The 19,328-nt window shown below is 39.1% G+C and overlaps 1 protein-coding gene across 13 annotated transcripts in view; it reads right to left on the minus strand.

Annotated features, from left to right (window-relative positions):
- Positions 1-19,328, minus strand: part of CDC42BPB (CDC42 binding protein kinase beta) — a 103,598-nt gene that overhangs the window by 34,115 nt on the left and 50,155 nt on the right. For all 13 annotated transcript variants that reach the window (XR_008449971.1, XR_008449970.1, XM_054067171.1 and 10 more), the window contains exons 5-11: positions 11,036-11,184; positions 7,317-7,410; positions 5,814-6,014; positions 3,842-4,090; positions 2,790-2,869; positions 1,620-1,786; positions 1,401-1,520 (exon numbers count right to left, since the gene is read on the minus strand). Coding sequence is in view for 11 of the 13 variants with exons in the window: in XM_054067171.1 (XP_053923146.1) it covers positions 1,401-1,520; positions 1,620-1,786; positions 2,790-2,869; positions 3,842-4,090; positions 5,814-6,014; positions 7,317-7,410; positions 11,036-11,184 (1,060 nt within the window). In the remaining 2 variants the exon portion in view is untranslated. The remainder of the gene's footprint in view (positions 1-1,400; positions 1,521-1,619; positions 1,787-2,789; positions 2,870-3,841; positions 4,091-5,813; positions 6,015-7,316; positions 7,411-11,035; positions 11,185-19,328) is intronic.

The raw sequence follows: 19,328 nt of genomic DNA on the forward strand, positions 1-19,328 counted from the left end.
CACAGATCTCCTCTCACCCTACATGAACTAGTAGTACTTCTTTTTAAATCAGACTATACTCCTAGTTTTTCTATTTAACAGGACACCACTGGATGAAGAGCTAGATAAACCTGAAATATTTGCTGAAGTAGCATCTTAATCTACATATTTTGACTCAAACCAAAACTAAATCCAAGATACACAGGAACGGCTTTTTTTGGAAGGATAATCTACATAGGAGACCACAGCTGATTTTTGCAATGCATGCACTTACAAAAGCAGTACATTGCCAAACTGCAGGGAAAAAAAACCTGCATCAGTAACTCAGCATCTGAACTCACTTATGCTATACTACAGGCCCCTATAAACTTCTTAGCCAAGTCATTACAATTCAAAACTATTTTGTTTACCACTAATTCCCACTTAAAAATTAGATGCTAACTGGAGGTTTGTACAGATAAACTAATAGCCCTGTTGAGCAACAGATTTTCAGTGATATAGATGAGTCAGTCTTCCCTCAAGACTGATGCCAATATTTGTTTTTCTGCAGTGCTCAGTGCTTCCCAATTAATGCATCACCAATAGAAACACAAAGGGAGCAGGAGCTCAGAAATATTTAAATATGAACTATTATTATACACCCCCTCCACTTATCCCCTTATGTTACTAAAGAGCAATCAGTCTTCTCTTCCTACTGTTTCTTAGGCCTGCCTCTAAGTAAAACCCCTCCAAAAGAATACTCCCCCTGAAAAAGAGGATTAAGAGAACAGGATCTCCTGAGATTTTTAAGGAAACAAATATCACACAAAACATTTAACTGAACCCATCCATATAGTTCATAGAATCATAGATAGACTCATCACAGAACCATTAAAGTTGGAAAAGACCACTAAGATCATCAAGTTCAACCATCAGCCTGACAACATCATATCAACTAAACTGTGTCCTAAATTGCTACATCTACCCATTTTTTTAACACCTCCTGGGCTAATGACTCCACCACTTCCCTGGACTGCCTGTTCCAATGCTTCACCACTCTTTCAGTAAAGGAATTTTTCCTAATATCCAGTCTAAACTTCCCCTGGTGCAACCTGAGTCCATTTCCTCTCGTCCTATCACTTGTTATTTGGGAGCTCCCTACAACTTCCTTTCAGGTAGAATTCAGAATCAGACTCAATTCATTGTAGTCTCGACTCCCCATGCTAGTATATGCTGTCAGGCCAAGCAAGTGGAAGAAAAATTTAAGTGCTCATCAGGAAAAACTGAAATGCCTCTTAATATTGAAGAAGATTTCGAAAACCCCTTTGTTTATTTAGCACCTCAAGAACATTAATTCTATTTATTGTAAGAACACAGTACACAACGTTACTAGGAGTAGCAAAATAAACTGCATTACTATAATTACCATGCCAGAGGCTTACCTGTTAATTTGTTCTTCAACCGTTCAATTTCTTCATTTAGTTTTTTAATCTCCTTATCGCGGCTTGTATTTACTGTAACACACACTGGACCCTGGAGGTTCTGCACTGTTTGTGTAGATTCTTAAAATCAAAACAGGTAGGAATAGGTTTTCAGTAAAATACATTCCAATTCTTGCTAATGAGCAGAACTAAAAATCCAAACAAATATAAACCACTAACCTTGCAGTTTTCTGTTTAGATCCTGCTTTTCTTGCTCTAATTTCCGTATTTTCTTTTCATAGCCTTCTATTTGTGAAGTGTTCTTTAAGTCACGCTCTACATCCATATCTTTGGTTACAGTGTCAGACTGCATCGCACTCTTTAAAGTGCCTCTATCAGATAAAGAGCTGAAAACAAATACATAAGTTAGAACATTTTAATAAATACTCACAGCAGTCTACAGCAGTAACGTGCTGTGATTCCACTAAATACACACCTTAAATTTACAAGAACAATTAGTGCAGTAATTGTTACTGTTGAGACAACTGTCAGGATAGAAAAAAAAATTATTCCCTAGCTACTGTGTATGCTGCTGTAGAATTAAGAAACCTGCATTCAGGACTTTAATGATGTGGACCTATATTCACTTTACAAACTGCCTAAATGACTGAAAATATTAACTTTCCTATGCCAAAAGTTACTACTACCTGACAGCAAAGTAAGCAGGTAAGTGTACCTGCACTGAGAGAGCTGAGAAACAAACCCCAAAATTTAGTTTGAAGTGTGTCAAAGATGGATTTAAGTCAAGCCATGTGATCTCACTCTGAAAAGGATGAGATATGTGTCCTGGGTTCTTTCTGAATTAGTACTGCATGGCATAACAGGCCTCAGCAAAGGGAAATAACAGAATAACAAACAGGACAGCACAACTTAAGATCAGAGACAACTATATTTGAGGGATCTCTTGAGGTCAGATGGAGGCCACTTCAAAGATGTGTAAAGTGAGCCACTTTGTCCGTACTCAAAAACATTTATGTTAACTTAGCATAGCAGCAAGCCTTTGGATCAATGAGCTAATCCTGAACTGTTCCTGGCAGACAGGCAACGTGGACAAGACTTGCCCTCAGCCTCCCAATGCAGGCGCAGTAAGGTTATACCCAGATGTAAGTGACGCATCTAGTTCCTTAACGTTAATTCATTTCAAATTGATAAAATATTAAATACAAAAGCATCTAATCTTGGCAAGTATGACCAAATACGTTCAGACACTTGAAGAAAAAAAAGGAGGATAAAGGTTTAACCACAGATACACCTACAGACATCAATCTCTACATTTTATAAAAATGAGAATTTCCTAGAATTAGCTGCATTTGGGAAACAAGTTTAATGAACAACATATCGTTTGCTTACCTATCAGTTGTGTATGTAAACCCAACAAATGGTAAATGCAGTCCAGAAAAGCCTGCATGAGAACTTGGTGGCACCACTTCCTGCATGAAAACAACATGCATGAAAACCCGAAAGAGAACCCACACAGAGCTAAAGGCATTTGATTTACCCTCAAGAGTCAGAAAGACAGCTAATGAAAAGACTTTTCTTAAAGCACGCCAACTGACAACTGCCAGCTATCCTTCACTGTATAGCTTTCCATTGTTCCTGGAAGAACTTTATTTCAGAATAGGTCGTTTAATATAATGACCTGAATTTAGGAGCCTCTTGAATCAGGGCTTGAAAAGGCATCATTTAAACAAGTTCAAAGCACAACGCAACAAGTAAAAGAAAAAAACAAAATTTCAAGTTCCTAATTAAAAGTGACCTGGCACCAAAACGCATGCTGTTAGTTTTAGTAGGCTAGTCACTGTTAGACAAGTAACCAAAAAAGCATGCCAAAAGCTCTTCATTTCTTGGAACACAAGCCGATGAACAAATTACCACAAAAGCTCTCTGCATCTCCTGGCCCAAGTTCATAAATTACTACATAACAGAAATGGGGTGATAATCAATGTCCCCAATCTAAAACCCAACCTCTTAAGTGAGTGGAGATGCAGCAGAGTGAGCTCTCTCATCTGGACAGCTGAGATTACAAGCTGCATGGAGAATACACATGTATTTCTGAAGAGAGACTTTTTGTTTCATCTTTGAAAAGGAATAAATCCAAACACTAGCTCCTTGTAAAGGTAAACTGAAAGGGCAACTAAGGCCATTTTTCCCCACCTCAATATGTTTCAACTTTGACTGACCATGTAGCAGTAGTCCATTTTGGCAAGTGCTACCATTTAGAAAAGCAGCTCACAATTTCCAATAACCCAAAACGCCAAAGATGAAAACCTTGAATTGTTCATATTTGAAATGACTGACATTTCATCTCTTACATTACTTATTTTGACTTAAGTTCTCACTACTACCTTATAGTGCAGTAAGGTTGCATACTTGCATTAGTAATACATAAAAAATAGACTCACTGGATTTCTTAATACATCATCATCTACATCAAAGTTTGAGGTGTCAGAAGGACTGCTAACTTCTGGAATGTAAGGTGCTTCTAGGTTTCGGATGTTATCCCAATTAAGTCCTTCAAAAAATGCATGAGACTTAAAATCCTCTATTCCATTTTGTCCCAGCCTACGCTCCCTACTGCAGATAAGCCGCTGAATTAGATCTTTTGCTTCTTCAGACACATCTGTAACATGGGATGGAAACTGAAATCGTTCCTAGAAAACAAAACAGAGATACTTTTAGCAAAGGAACTGATTCCATAACTTTCAACAGTAGTTTTAAAAAGAAGTGTTCTAAATTACACCAATAAAACTGGAAATGAATAGTCAAACATTGTTCTAGTTCCAGCAAGCAGTGGCAGATCAAAATGCAACACATTCAGTAACAGACCTTTTATCTTAAGACAGATTTTGAGGACAAGTAATCCTTTCTCAATTCCTTTTAATACATATCTGTTTGAAACTAACTGCAATTACAGTAACTCCATTAGGTAAAGCAAAATTTTTTTTTTTTGTATTTTGACACACTTCAATATATCAAAGACCACACAATAAAGGCAGATCCTCACTGGTGTTCTTGGTCACAGATCCACTGATCTCCTGAAGATGTACTCCTTGAGACTGTATTAATTTCAGCTCTCAAAAACTGATGTTGGTAGTCAATTTTTTACAAAAGGTTGTTAAATTTAAGGATGTATTTTTCTAATTTATAGGTTAAATACCTCTTTTTCTTACCAAATTATAATCTTTACTTAGCAAAGATTTATATTACCAGAAACAAATAGAAGATGTAACAATTGTAGTTATCACTAACATCTGAAATTACTCTAGATAAAAATTTGGAAAACTTTTTCTGTATTTTACTACTACCACTGTATAGTCAAGAAGCGACTTTTAGTATTTTTTTTTCAATAAAGAACAACAGCATACATGTATCTATTTATAATAGAACTTTTCAAGTTTAAAATGACATAATTAGGGACCAAATCAGCGTAACTGAAATTTAACTTTAAAACTTACGCTGAAAAACACGCAATCATATTGTGTGTCCAAATGAGATTTAAAAAAATTATTATGTCTGCAGGACAACAGCTTCAAATTTCCTCCCAGCTAGTTTTAAGAGCCAGGTAGCCAGAGTTTACGCTAGTTATATTTGCAACCAGCTAGTTCACTGAAGGAATTAAAGCAAGAGAGATTCACCATAGCAAGGATTTCAGCCCTGGCAAGGATTTAATGTTTTATCCACAACTGCTTCATTGTGAGAACACAGCATTGTAAACACCAGTAAAACTGCACTCATCCTGAAGCGAAGAAAATACAACACCCTACGCAATTGCTTCCGGCTTCCTAGGATGAGCACGCACATAAACACATCCCCCTAATGCAGCTCATGAAAGGACACAATGAACTAGTTTATTCTTATTCTCTAATGTTCAAAATGCACCTAGAAGTTCCAACTCTTCTCTACCACTCTGACCCTGGACAAACCCCTTAACTTCATGTTCTTCATGCAGCAAAACTTCACCTTTTTCTGCCGCTTCCACTCCAGGCAACTCCCCCGACCTCACGTCTACACTGCTTGACTTGTCTGTTCTCTATTTTGTACTGTTATCAGTGTCACAGAAAACGTGTGCAGACGTGTAAATAATGAGTTACTTAATTTCTCCTGCACATCCCAGAGGAAAACTTAAATGAGAATTGGTTTTGATTTTAATTTTGGGCTGACTACTTAAGATTCTTCAACAAGAACAACACCAGCATTTAGAGAAATATTTCAATTTGACAAAGATGCAAACATTCCTAAAACTTGAACCAAAAAACAGTATGGTTCTAAACTATGGTGGAATAGCAAAGCACTACTATCACTCCAATATCTTTAAATGATAACAGTTTCTCCGTAAACATTATAATCTCAGTAAATACACTTAATAGCTCTTACTTCATGATTCATAATCTTCCCATAGGTTTCCACTAATGACTCTGCATAAAAGGGCGTTTCACCATACAGCATTTCATACATGCAGACACCCAGTGACCACCAGTCACATTCTGGCCCATATTTTCCCATGCCATCTTCCATTGCTTGCAGTATCTCAGGGGAGATGTAGTCAGGTGTACCCACTGCTACTGATGACTGTACCTTAAAAATACAGCAAACAATTCTTATAAATTTTCAAGTTCTCTCAGCAACTTTCTCACTCACACACCAGTATTTGTGATCATTACAGACACCAGGACATGATTTTGGAAAGGGAAGAGATTTATAAAGTCAAAGCCACAAAATAAAGAAAATATTAAAAACGTAAAAAAGTCTGCAAAGATTAAGTTCCAAACTACTTCTACATAAAATCAGTCAATATATTTTATCCTGAACACAGTAGAAACCCGAAATAGTCATATCCATTGTGAGAAAGCAGAAAGACAAGAAAATGTTTTGCCTTTGCATCTGTTTATACTTTAAAATTTCAACTGGCTGCCAGAAGTTGAAATGAGAAATGAATAAGCAGAGTTCAAGGTCTGTGCTTGAGTTTTACAGTTTCATTTGAAGATAGCAAGGACAAGTAGATCACTATTTTTATTATGTCAGAAATTGGTTTAAGGTTTATAGCATAGCTGTGCAACTGGATGAAAGTAAGGTGGGGAATTGCCCTGTGCCCAAGCAGCAGGGAAGACCAGATCATCAGGGCAGTGACAGAGCAGCTCTGATCTCTAGGAATATGTTTTCAGGATTCACAAAGAGTTATAATGGCTCCTTCCAATTCATTCTGCATTTTAACATGGTAAATCTTTGAAAGACATTTAATGACTACAGAATATTACCAACACTTGAGTTTGTGTCAAACATCAGTGAACAATGTTGCGTGCCATATTTTGGCAGGATTGGCACCTCTGGAAGCACCCCACGTTAGACAAAACAAACAAACTCAAAGAGTGCACAATCTGCTGCACAAGATGGCCAACTACCATAATGTTGCTGTTTGATTTGTAAAAGGCCTATAAAATAAACTGCATATTAATTTTCTCCTCATTTTTAATGATTTCAGATCTGTCATGGCTGCTAGGTTCCTTGTCACCTATGATTCCAGCACAGGAATAACATCAAACTTCTTTACTTTTTAGCACAGGGTCTTTGGATAGTTCATAAAAATCTCATGAAAACTCACACTCCTAGTAGAAGAAAAGGTGAAAGACAGAAAAACATAGCAAAGGATAACTTCAAAAGGTAGCAGCCTGTAAAACAAGGAGAGTAAGGTGTTCAGAAATACTTTTATAATATAAATACACTGAGCTATACACTCCTCTCAATTTTTAGCCCATCAATAAACTATCTATCACCTCCCTGATGCACTTTGACAATAATATAGCTAATAGCTTTAAGACCAGCAACTCACTACACAGGTTATAATACCAGTAACCCAATTAAATTTTGCTTCATACATACTGTGCCATCTTCACTCATTTTCAGACAGGATCCAAAGTCTGCCAGTCGTATGTGGCCATTCATGTCCAAAAGGACATTATCAGGCTTTATGTCCCTATAATAAAAGAAATAAGTGAAAATATTTAAATACATGGTATTAGCTCTGCTTGTAAAGATTAATCTTGCATCAGAACAACAAAGAATTTTATGCTGGATACTCACTGATGCAAGTTTGTTTTTGCACTAGTTACAACCCTTTCCTCCCGCCCAACTTAAAACTTTCCCTGCAATACTAAAGCCTTAGATTACATGAGATTTTCAAGCTCATCAAAGCTGAACTCTGAATAGCCAAATAATCAAGCAGAACAATTACAGTGAGTCATACTGACTGTAACAGATAGGTACTTTACTTCATCAACATAATTTCAAGATTATATCCATCACAATACATTGTTTAGAGGCAAAAAAGATAAAAGAGAAACAGGAACCTTTTAATCTTATGGTTTTTTTTTTTCTAAAAATTATGACTAACTTTTAAGTTTTGCCCTGAAAGATTTTTTTATTGCCTCTCTAAATTTTGTCCACCATTTCTGTCGGCCAGTATTTTTCATCTGCTATTCAAGCACGTTTGCTTGTGTGGATACCTACAGACCTTTGCATTCTGTGCACAGGCAGGAGTTACTCTACAACCCACTGAATTCCTCTGGAACAAGGCAATGTCATTTCAACAGGATACAGTAACATAAGAAAGTTTCCAATATCAAATTGTGTCTTTCCTACTCTTATATATAGATAGCAGGGTATAAAATGGTATACAGAATGCTAAGGCTCCTAAATAATATGAATGAAGATTTCCATTTCATCCTAGCTCATTATTTTATATTCTTTTTTAGATCAGGAAGGGAGCCAAGAACGATTTACTAAAGAGCACGTGAATTGAATTTAGCCCACCAATTATCCACATTATACTTCACCATTTTGTACTTAAATTTACAAAGTATCAGTAAAAGATCAATCATCCAGACAACTTAATAAGACACTCCTGATATATATTATACTGTATTTTTAAAATATTCAAAATATTCCAAATGGTTTTAAGAGCACCTAGCCAATATCTTGGGAAGGTGGCAAGAGAGGACGAGAGAATAGCAAGTGCAGAAAACAGGATCAACCCAATCGTGTACCTGTTCTGCTGGATAAAAAGGAGAACATCTATGCGTTCCAAGGTAATGTATACCAGTCTCCTGCCAACACCACCCAGGATCAGCTCCCAGCATGTTAGCTTATCACCATGCCAGTCTGAAACATTATTATTTACCTGAGCTAGCCCCAAAAGATAACCAAAACTATAAATATGTTGATTTGGGGTTTTTTTTAAAGATAAATAATAATATCTATTAGTAATAAATAAAACCACATGCTTCACACTAAACTCATCAGTCCTTCTGCACCATAAGATACTGTACTCTTTTCAAATGGAAAGTTCCAAATGCCACTACAGGTGCTCAGAAACTTAAAAATTAAAAAATGAGTTCTAATACACCTTGCTACACAGATGTGGAAGTTGACAATGTCTGACTTTTAAGGTGCTGAATTTCAGTTTCACACTTGAGAAGATCTATTAGAAAAAAAAATGTGATAGGTTCAACAAAGGGTCCTCAGACGTGTAAACACAGAGTGTGAATAAACACTTTTTAACCAAGGGCTAATGCTTTGATATTAATTACTGAAATGTGACTTACTGTTGCTCATTAGCAGTATTAAGACAAAATAGTAAATGCTAATCTATGCCTGTCAACATAAATTAAATGTAACCTCATTTGTTATAATACAGAAAAATATGTGCTAACCCAGAAAATTAGACCATCTTACTATATTTTCCCAGCAAACTCATCAGTAATTTTCTATCGTTAAGCTTATTGTATACATTTCAGTTCCAGGTATTGTCAATACTCCTTTACAGAGCCATAATCACAAGTCAAGTTCAGTAGATGCTGAGGACTATTAAAGCTATATACAACTACACACCATTTTTTTGGTTTGTTTTTTAAAGAACGCTGCTCATGGTGCCATTTGAAGCATGAGCCAATGTCATCCAACACATCCCTGCTTTTCTGCTTTGCATGCAGATCTCGCTTGCCTAAGGGAACACTATTCCTATTCAGAGAGGCTTAATGCCCCATCTCTGAGCTCCACTATTTCCTATCTACAGCTAACAGGTCATATAAGCCTTTAAAGGGTCCTTGAAATCCCCTCCAGAGCAATCATGCTTCTCCCTGTTGCCAAGGAGTGATTTTGTGGGCATTCACACATCTGCTGTTCATAAAGCCTATGTTTTGGCCTCAGAGCCATTCATTCATACTGCCACAACAGGCTTTAATTCAGCTCCCTGCAAAGAGGTAACTGGTCAGTTTAGTTAGGCTACCTTCCTCAGAAACGGGTGCAATGGGGCCTCTGTTAAATCCCCACGTATTTTCCACATTCACTCACAGGAGTATTACAGAGCTTATGTATCTTTTCTTTTCTTAATTTTTGTAACAGTGATAAAAGCCCACACAGAACAGTTTGAGAATTCCCTGTGCCTTTTAAACATTAATTGTAAATAAAAATCACCTCACTTACCTAATGGTTTTCATCCACAGATTTCATAATGGAGACAGTAAAACTGTCCTTATTTCACAGACTAAGAAATATAGGCATAAAGAGGTAAAGGGATCTGGCCAAAATGTACCTGCCAAGTCAGATGCAATGCTAGTATGAAGTTCACTGCTCCTGAGCTGAGATTTTAGTGATCTATCATGAACCTACATGTATGGCCACAAGCAGTTTTCAGTTAAATGAAAAACCTCACTACTCTCACGCTCCGTATCTTCTAACTTCTCTGCTTACTGAAATTCAGCTATAAAGACAGCATATAAAGAGACAACTGCAAAAGTTTCCAGAATTAGTATAATTCTGCTTACTAACTGACAATCATACGTAGATATTAAATCTGAAAAGCAAACAAAGGCTAGAAATTCTCACTTGATCAAGATTCTTGCAATGATGAAACAAAATATTTATCAAGTGCCTCACTTACATTACTCACACTCTTCTAAATCAGTTCTTTCAAAAGAAAGCCAAAAAAGAAGCATACAAAGTGTACTTTACCTTCCCGACAAGTTTCCTCTAGCAGAGAATAAGGAATATTATATATTCTTTACTACTACAGAACACATTAGTTAACATGAGTTAACATGATGGTAGGCACTGATGTAGAATACATATTCTGCATGCAGAAATAATCAGACAGGCATATGCCCCCTCATTACAAAAAATGTTTGAGGATTAACCTCAGGTAAATAGCTGCACTGATGCTATCATGGGCTTACTATGTGTGAATTTTGCAGAATGTCTAAATATTTTCAGAGAATTCAAACTCTTCAAACTTCTAGGTCGGGTTGCAAAAAAGGCAGATAAATATTCATGAAATGAACTGAGAATAAGTCAAGAAACCTGATTAAAAATAAAAGATTTGGTAAAAGGTTGGTCAGACAAATGTCACTGCTTCTAATACTAATCCATTAAAACCTGATATTTAAAAAGCAATAGCTTACACAGATAGTTTACAGTATACAGTAAGCAAGTACCCACAGCAGTCTGCCTGTCACTACTGTACCCATCTGCATATGTAGCAATATCTTTAGGATTAATGTTGTAACCGTACATGTATTTTTTTCCCAAGTGAGATGGTATTTTACCTGTGCACATAATGTAGCTCATGTATGGAATGTATAGCAAGCACCATTTCACCAATGTAGAACCTAGCCATATCTTCAGGAAGTTTGTCTTCAAACTTACTGAGAAGCGTCAGTAAGTCACCACCAACATAGTAGTCCATCACTAGATACTGAAAAAGCAGAAACAAAGCAGTTAAGTAATGAGAGACAGGTAGTAAGAAAAAAAAAAATAAAGTTCATCAGTTCATCATCCGCTGAAAAGAATTTTTTTTCTATGCCTGGGGAAAGTTGTCAAAATTGGTTATAATTTGTGTTACTTTTATTTGCTTATTTAGTGTCAAAACATACCATATTCCTTTAATAATCACAGTAGGGGTGACACAGCAGCACTCAGTTCTTATCATAAAACACCCCATCCAAGATATGGCAGCAATAAATGAGTAAATCGCAGTGAATTTATTTCTGTCTTAACTACAGTATCACCAAAAGAAAATGACTTAGTATCACCAAAACAAATGTAGGTTATCTACCCTTAAAATGACAATTTCCAGAGGATGCAGGAAGAAAAAAACTATAGTTAAAAAACAATATGCGATGCAGTTTAGTCTAAAATATACATTTCATTATTAGTTTTAGTTTTGGTACCCTTCTAAAAAAAGTACTACAAGTGGTTCCAAGAGTGGGATTAACACCTTTAAACATTCTTCTTGGCACACATCACATAATGGATGTGTATCACAGCTGGCAGGAGCTCGATGACACTACACATTAGGGATACCCACGACAAGCCAGAAGCACTGCCAAGTCAGAGGCGCTACAGCAGTGGGAAACTTAAAAATCAAACATTTGTGTTCTTTTGAAAACATTTTAAAGAAAAAGTAACCAGCCTCCTAGGAAATCAGCTATTATCCTATCAATGGAAAATACCAACACATACAAGGTAACGTGAAAGACAAAGGCTCAGACTTGCTATTTGTTTCTTGTATCAGCAAACAGGGAATTAGGTTTTAGCGATCTCCACCTAAATCCAGAAAATTATTTCAAGTATAACGATTTTATCTGGTACTACCAGTCCAGGGCTATTTCGTTCCATGCTTCCCAAGATGCTTTGATACATAGTTTTAGGAATAACGTTACTTATTCTAGAAATAATTTTCCAAAGTAGTCATCTGATTTTTCCCCTCAAGGTAAAGCAACATGCAAATCCACTGCCCCTGCCACAGAGTCATCTTCCACAAGGAAAGACAGGAACCCAAAGGAACATAAAAGTGCAATACTAACCATTTCCTCACTATCTTTCAGCTTAAAAGAGCAACTCTGAACAGTTTAAGGTTTGATATTTTTCCCTGTATTATTCAAATTATACCTTAATCTGACAGGCAAATTTCATCACTATATTGAAACCAATCAGCCCATATTGCACAACCTATCAAGAAATTTTAAACGTGTTGGAACACTGCACACATATAACAATTACCTTTGAAAACAAAAGGCTGCAGACAGAAACCAGCAATCTTTTAAAAGGGATATTATATTAAAGTATTTTCTCTCCAATTCAAATATAAGAAAGCTTAGAGAGGCTTCTGTGGGAGCTGAAATAGCCTGCCTGTCAAAGAGACAAGGTAATGCACTTCCCTCAGCTCCCACAGCATTCATAACTCAGCAAAATTCAGCTGACCCATGAAAGGATACTCTTGGATCAGAGAAAGACGGAAGACCTCTTCTGTAAGAAAGTAAAAATGTATTTATCTTCCAGTTCACAATGGTTTTTTTTTTACCAGAAAGATTTCTCTTTCCCCCTTCACATGGTGCTAAAATAAAGGGTATTAAGATGCTGAAATGCAGAGATATCACATTCTACCAGTGAAGTGACTACATCAAACAGGGGAGGGCAGTTGGAAAACAAAGGAAAAAAAAAAAAGACATTAAAATACTGTCATGAATACTCAGAGGCCCTTAAGAGGCTGACAGCACATGAACATGCATATTCCCCTCTTCATGAATAAGAGTAGGAAAGGATATTTTTCTGGTAAAGCACAAGAAAACTAATAGATTTGAATCTGGACGAGATTAAGAACTTCAGGTCACGTACGTGTTTCTAGTATTCATGGGCTATGTTTCATCTACACAATATCTGCTTCAGCAAGATCACTGAAGGTTTACTTAACCCATTCCCACTCAAGCCATCTCTACAAAAAGCTTTCCAGTAACCAGAAAAAAGCCAGGCTAGCATTTTCCATGTAATGTTATTTAAGACTTAGCCATTCAGAAAACATTACTATATGGTCTTTTTGAATCTAAAACATTCACAAATTACAGAAGCAGAACCAGAAAATGAACTCTAAAACATATACATTTTGTGAGATTTTGCATTCCTTGCTTATTTTTAATTTCTGTATCCTCACACGCTTGAGTAATAAATATTAAATAGAAGGAGTAAAATCCCAATTAAAAAAACCTAGACTCTCCAAGAGCAACTACTCTTCTACCTTAACATCTCACCTTTTCTTTATTTTGTCTCATTCTGAGCCCTTTATCATCCACCCAGAGGAGGATGGCAAAGCCCTAGATGCGGGAAGACACTAAGGTTCTCTCTCTCTGCATCAGGGTTAGCTTATGTGATTTTGCATGAGTGTTAGTCTCTTCTCCCAAGTAAGAAGTGATAGTACAAGAAGAAAAAGCCTCAAGTTGCACCAGGGAAGATTTAAATTAGATATTAGGAGATATTACTTCATCAAAAGGGGTTGTCAAACATTGGAACAGTCTGCCCAAGGAAGTGGTGGAGTCACCATCCCTGATGGCATTTAAAAGGTGTGTAGCTGTGGTACTTAGCGATATTGTTTAGCAGTGGATTTGGCAGTGCTGGGTGTATGGTTGGACCCTATGATCATAAACGTCTGTTCCAATCTAAATGATTCTATGATTCTGTAATTTAGAATCACTAATTATAATGCACAAACATCACTGGGAGCAGATACCAGAACACTGAGCTCTATCTTTCAGAGAACTGATGTCCACTCCAGGCTGAAGAACGAAGCTCCGCTGTCTGTTCTTGTTTTGTTCTCAGTCTTGCATGCCATCCTACAAGGATCAAGGAGGAACAGCACAGCTGTCGTGGCTTAATCCAGCAGCCAGCACAAAGAATCATTTGGAGCACAGCTAGCAACAAAGAACCGTGTGGCCACTCACTCCCCCTTCCTCTCTCCTGGGGAAATGGGAAAGGGAATCAAAAAGAAAAGGCTGAACTTGTGGGCTAAGAACTGTCTAACAAGACAGCAATGGGAGAGAAAATACAACAATTGTTATGGTAAAAGAATATACAAAACATAAGTGATACAAAATGCAAAGTTGCTCGCTGACCAGAGATCAGTTGCTTAACCACTCCCAGTGTAGAATTCTGAGTTGTGGAGCCATGTCGCCTTGACAATCAACTCTATTATATATACTGGACATGATGGTGATGGCATGGAATATCTCACTAGTCAGTATGGTCAAGTGCCTCAAGTCTTGTTATTTCCGAGCTTCTTATTGAAATTAACTCTCTACCCAAACTAAGGAAAAAAACCCTTCCCAGCCAGAATCAGGACACTATCCACTTATTTTATACCACCTTAGTCACGCCCAGATCTTACACTTTCCAATTGTTCACCACAATTTTTTCTATCTTTTGATATATACACACACAGATATCACCCCCGTAGTTCATGGGCCATCCTTCAAAATGCTTGTTCAGTTCTGTAGTCCATGACTTTGGGCTCCACTTGTCATAACAGTTCTTCATGGCAGGAGAGATAGCATGTGGTGTTGGACTGTTGCATGCTGCATCTGGAGCATGCAGCTGGTGTATCTGGCACAGCCTACACCCATGGTCTGCAGGTTAAAGATGTTGATCTCAAGGAAGTTGTCAGACACCAGCTGCCGAAGCCAGCTCTTTGTTCAGTTTCACTGAAGTCTGTTCTTCATTAATCTAGGTGATCCTCACTTTAATACCTTTGATATGACACATAGCAACCACAGAAGTAATATCATACAACACAAATTATTGGCTATTCTCACACCAAATAAAATCCATTTGAAGTATACATTGGAATTTCCCATCCTGATGAAGCACACACCAAGTACATCCAGGTCCTTGAGCAAAAGCAATCCTACAAATGGGTTTGCCTTCCTCTTATGCAGAATTAACCTACACTAACATGTTCTTCATGTGCACTACTGGGACTTTATCCCCTTCTACAGTATGTGGAAGTTTGGATCGGGCAGGGACAGCTCAACTGGTAGATCCCCTTGTACTGACTAACTGATGGGTTTTGCTAAATGTGCATCCCAATGTTTGAAGGTCCCACTATCCGCTGTTCTCAGTGTGGTTTCTAACAGTCCATTGTATCATTTGATTTTCCCAGAGGCTGGTGCATGATAGGGGATGAGATATACCCACTCTATATCATGGTCTTTAGCCCAGGTGTTTATGAGGTTGTCTCAGAAATGAGTCCTGTTGTCTGACTCAATTGAGTTCCACATCACCAAAGGACTTACTTTTCAAGAGCAAGAACAGTGTTCCAGCTAGTGGCATGGGGCATAGGCTATGCTTCCAGCCATTCAGTGGTTGCTTCCACCACTGTAAGCACATGACACTTGCCTTGGTGGGTTTGTGGGCACGTGATACAATCAGTTTGCCAGCCTTCACCATTGTCCTCCATAGGATATAAAGGCTTCATCCATTTGGCTTGCTTGAGTGCAGCTCATGTTTCATGTTCACGGATAACTTGTGCAATAGTCCATGGCCAAGAACATCCCTTGACTTTGAGCCCATCTATATGCTGCATCCCTTCCATGCTGGCCTGAAGTATCATGGGCCCACTGAGATATACTTCAACCTTATGCTGCCGGTCCAGATCCACCTGATCCACCTGCTGGTTGTTTGATGTTCTTCAGTGGCCCAGCTCTTAGGTACACAGCCATCTATGTGATGTACTTTGACAACCAAATTCTCAAACTGGGCAGCAATATCTTGCCACAATGGGGCAACCAAGATGGGTTTGTCTCCATGCTGCCAGCGGCTGTGCTTCCATTGCTGTAACCACACCCACAGGGCACTAGTGAACATCCATGAGTCAGTATAAAGTACAGGCCATTTTTCTCATTTAGCAATATCTAAAACCAGCTGGATAGCCTTCACCTTTGCAAACTGACTTGATTCACCTTGTCCTTCAGCAGCTTCTGCAGCCTATCGTGTCGTACTCCAAAGAGCAGGTTTACACCTCTGATGTTTTCCTACCTTTCAACAATGAACAAGACCCTTCTCATTTCTTAGTATTTTACTATACAGTATGGCCTCTCCAGTACTCATCACTACCTCCTCTGGTTACATTCCGAACTCTTTGCCTTCTTGACAGTCCACGACCCCCTCCAAAATTGCTGGAAGACTGAGGTTGCCAATTCAAGCCCTCTATGTGATCGGTGTGATCCATTTACTCCACACAGCATCAGTTGCGTGATACATAAAGGCGACCCTGTCTTTGAACAGCCAGCAGCAGTCGAGGTGCTAAGAGGAGATGTGCCTCAGTACCAACCACTTCTGAAGCAGCTTGAACTCCTTCATATCCTGCCAATATCTCTTTTTCAGCTTGAGCACAGCAGGCCTCAGATCCTTCTATATCCCTGACTCCAAAACCCCAGGGGACAGCCTCGAGTCTCTCCTAGTACTTTCTGCAGAGACTTCAGGTAGGACCATTCTTCCCAGCTGTGGTGTACAGCATATTTTACATCTTGTCTCATCCAGACTGGCCCAAGAGCTACCGCATGAACAATCTCCCATTTGATGTGTTCAAAGGCCTGTCACTGCTCGGGGCCCTATTTGGAATCATTCTTCTTCTAGATCACTTGATAGAGGGGGCTTACAATCAGACTGTAACTTGGAATACTCATTGTCCCAAACCCCAGAAAGCCTAAGAAAGCTTACGTTTCCTTTTTGCCAGTCAATGGAGACATAGCTGGTATTTTGTTGATCACATCCATTGGGATCCAGCAATGCCTAACTTTCCACTTTATTCCCAAAAACTGGATCTCCTATGCAGTTCCCTTGACCTTACCTAATTTTATAGCAAAACTGGCTTTCAGAAGAATTTGAACTGTTTTCTCTCCTTTCTCAAAAACTAATTCTGCTGTGGTGTCCCATATGATGATGTTGTCCATGCATTACAGGCGTTCTGGAGCTTCACCCTGTTCCAGTACAGCCTGAATCAGTCCACAGCAAAAGGCAGGGCTGGAGACATCCGTCCACCCTCAGGCAGTCGATTCCTGATGTACTGGATGCCCCTCCAAATGAAAGCAAACAGTGGCCTGCACTCTGCTGCCAAAGGGGCTGAGAAAAATTCATTAGTGATCTCAATTGTGGCATACCACTTCGCTGTCTTTGACTCATATTAATTTTGAAGTTCCAGTAGTGTGACTTCACCCAGCCCACAATAACCTACTGTCAGTCTCCACTCTCCGTTAGATTTTCACACTGGTCATATGAGACTATTAAAGGGTGAGCTACCTTACTGATCACTCCTCAGCTCTCCAGCTGATGAACCAGCTTATGGACAGGAATCAGAAACTCTTGATTAGTGTGATATGGCCACTGGTGCACCACTGAGGTAGCAATTGGAACCTGTTGTTCTTCAGCCCCCAGCAACCTCCTAAGAGAAGGGTCCTCTCAGAATCCGGGTAAGGTAGACAGCAGTTTAATTTCCTTTGTCTCCAAGGCTGCTCTATCAAAAGCCCATCTGTACTCTTTTGAGTCCTTGAAATACCAACTCCTGAGGCAGTCTATGACGAGAATGCATGAGGCCCCCTGGGCCAGTCACAATGCACTGCTTTTGCCACTCATTCACAGTCTTCGGCTTCCAATACAGTTACCTGTTGGGATCCCCTATCACTCCAGAAATACAGACAAGTTCTGCCTTGTTATAGCTTGACGACATTAAGGTACATTGTGTACTGGTGTCCACTAGAGCATCATGATCTTGTAAGTCTGATGTGCCAGGCCACTTAATCCAGTCTAATAAACCCAGTTTTCACTCCCCTCCTCTTGGCTGGATGCAAGGCCTCTTTAAACCTGACTATAGCATGCGTTCCTCACTTCTGACAAATATGAGGCAGAAGTTCCTTCAAGAGGATCAGATGAATATGAAGCCCTCTTCTCTGTCTGGAGAACCACACACTGGAAACTGGAGTGGCATTTTTCCTGGAAGAATCTCCTTTTGACTGTTTTTCCTTGCAACTCACATACCCATGCCTCTAGGGTAGAGGTAGGTTTTCCATCTCACTTCTTCGTGCCCTCTCTGTGGTCATGCAGGTAAAACCACAGGGTACCCTACTGTGTGTAGCCTCTAACAAGCAGAAGAACACTTCTAATAGGCAAGATACTGGCCCATACATGTGGGAAAGTGGAAATACCCTCTGAGTTGCCAGACCTCCTGGAACACCATCCTCTTTGGAGTTGCTGGACAACAACCTGGGACAGCTTTTCAAACACAACGACAGTGAGCTCCATAAAAAATTCCACCACATGGGTCATGTGCACCTGATGCCACCTGGATATCATGTGCCTGTGGGTAACTGCTCATTAACCAGGTCATTATCTATCAACTCCAGCATGACAAATTACCCTCAGGTACACTTCTATGGAGGTCCACTGGCCTGTGTGACACATAACATTGTCCTTAAAAGGATGCCTTTCCTTCATGCCTGACAGGAGCCACCAGAGGATGAGGATTTGTCTTTTTCTGAATCACCTTGTCAATGCCCCTTTCCCCACACAGGGATCTCAGCTGCTTGGCTTCTCTCCCCTCTAATTCCACTATCCCAGCATCAAAGCATCTAGGTAACAGTGTGTTGGCCTGGATGCCAGGTGAAACCTTTTTGCATATCTTGCAGCTAACTCAGGGACAGGGTGGTTACCTCTGGTTCTGGCTCTCACTTCTGTTCTCATGATGGCCCTTGTTCATCCTCGTTCCTCACTAAGCAAACTGATTTTTTGTGTCTCTCTTATTCTGGATACAGGTGACTGATACCAGCATAAGCTGGTTCCTGCGTCAGCTGCAGTGCTGGTCACCTAGGGCTTGTGTAAGTACTGTGCTTGTCACTGCGGTTGTAGTAACCACCGTGCCTGTCACAACAACCGGAGTAGCCACTGTGCCTGTCCATCTGTTTTCCCTCTCTTCCCCCTAACGGTGCTGTATAACGTTGAACAGGGCTCAGTAGGCATGGGCTAGGCCCCAGCACACTGCAGTCATTTGTGTCTCCCTGGAACTGCCAGGGGAACAGC

The sequence above is a fragment of the Cuculus canorus genome, chromosome 5 (genome assembly GCF_017976375.1).
Source record: "Cuculus canorus isolate bCucCan1 chromosome 5, bCucCan1.pri, whole genome shotgun sequence".
Classification (NCBI taxonomy): domain Eukaryota; kingdom Metazoa; phylum Chordata; class Aves; order Cuculiformes; family Cuculidae; genus Cuculus; species Cuculus canorus.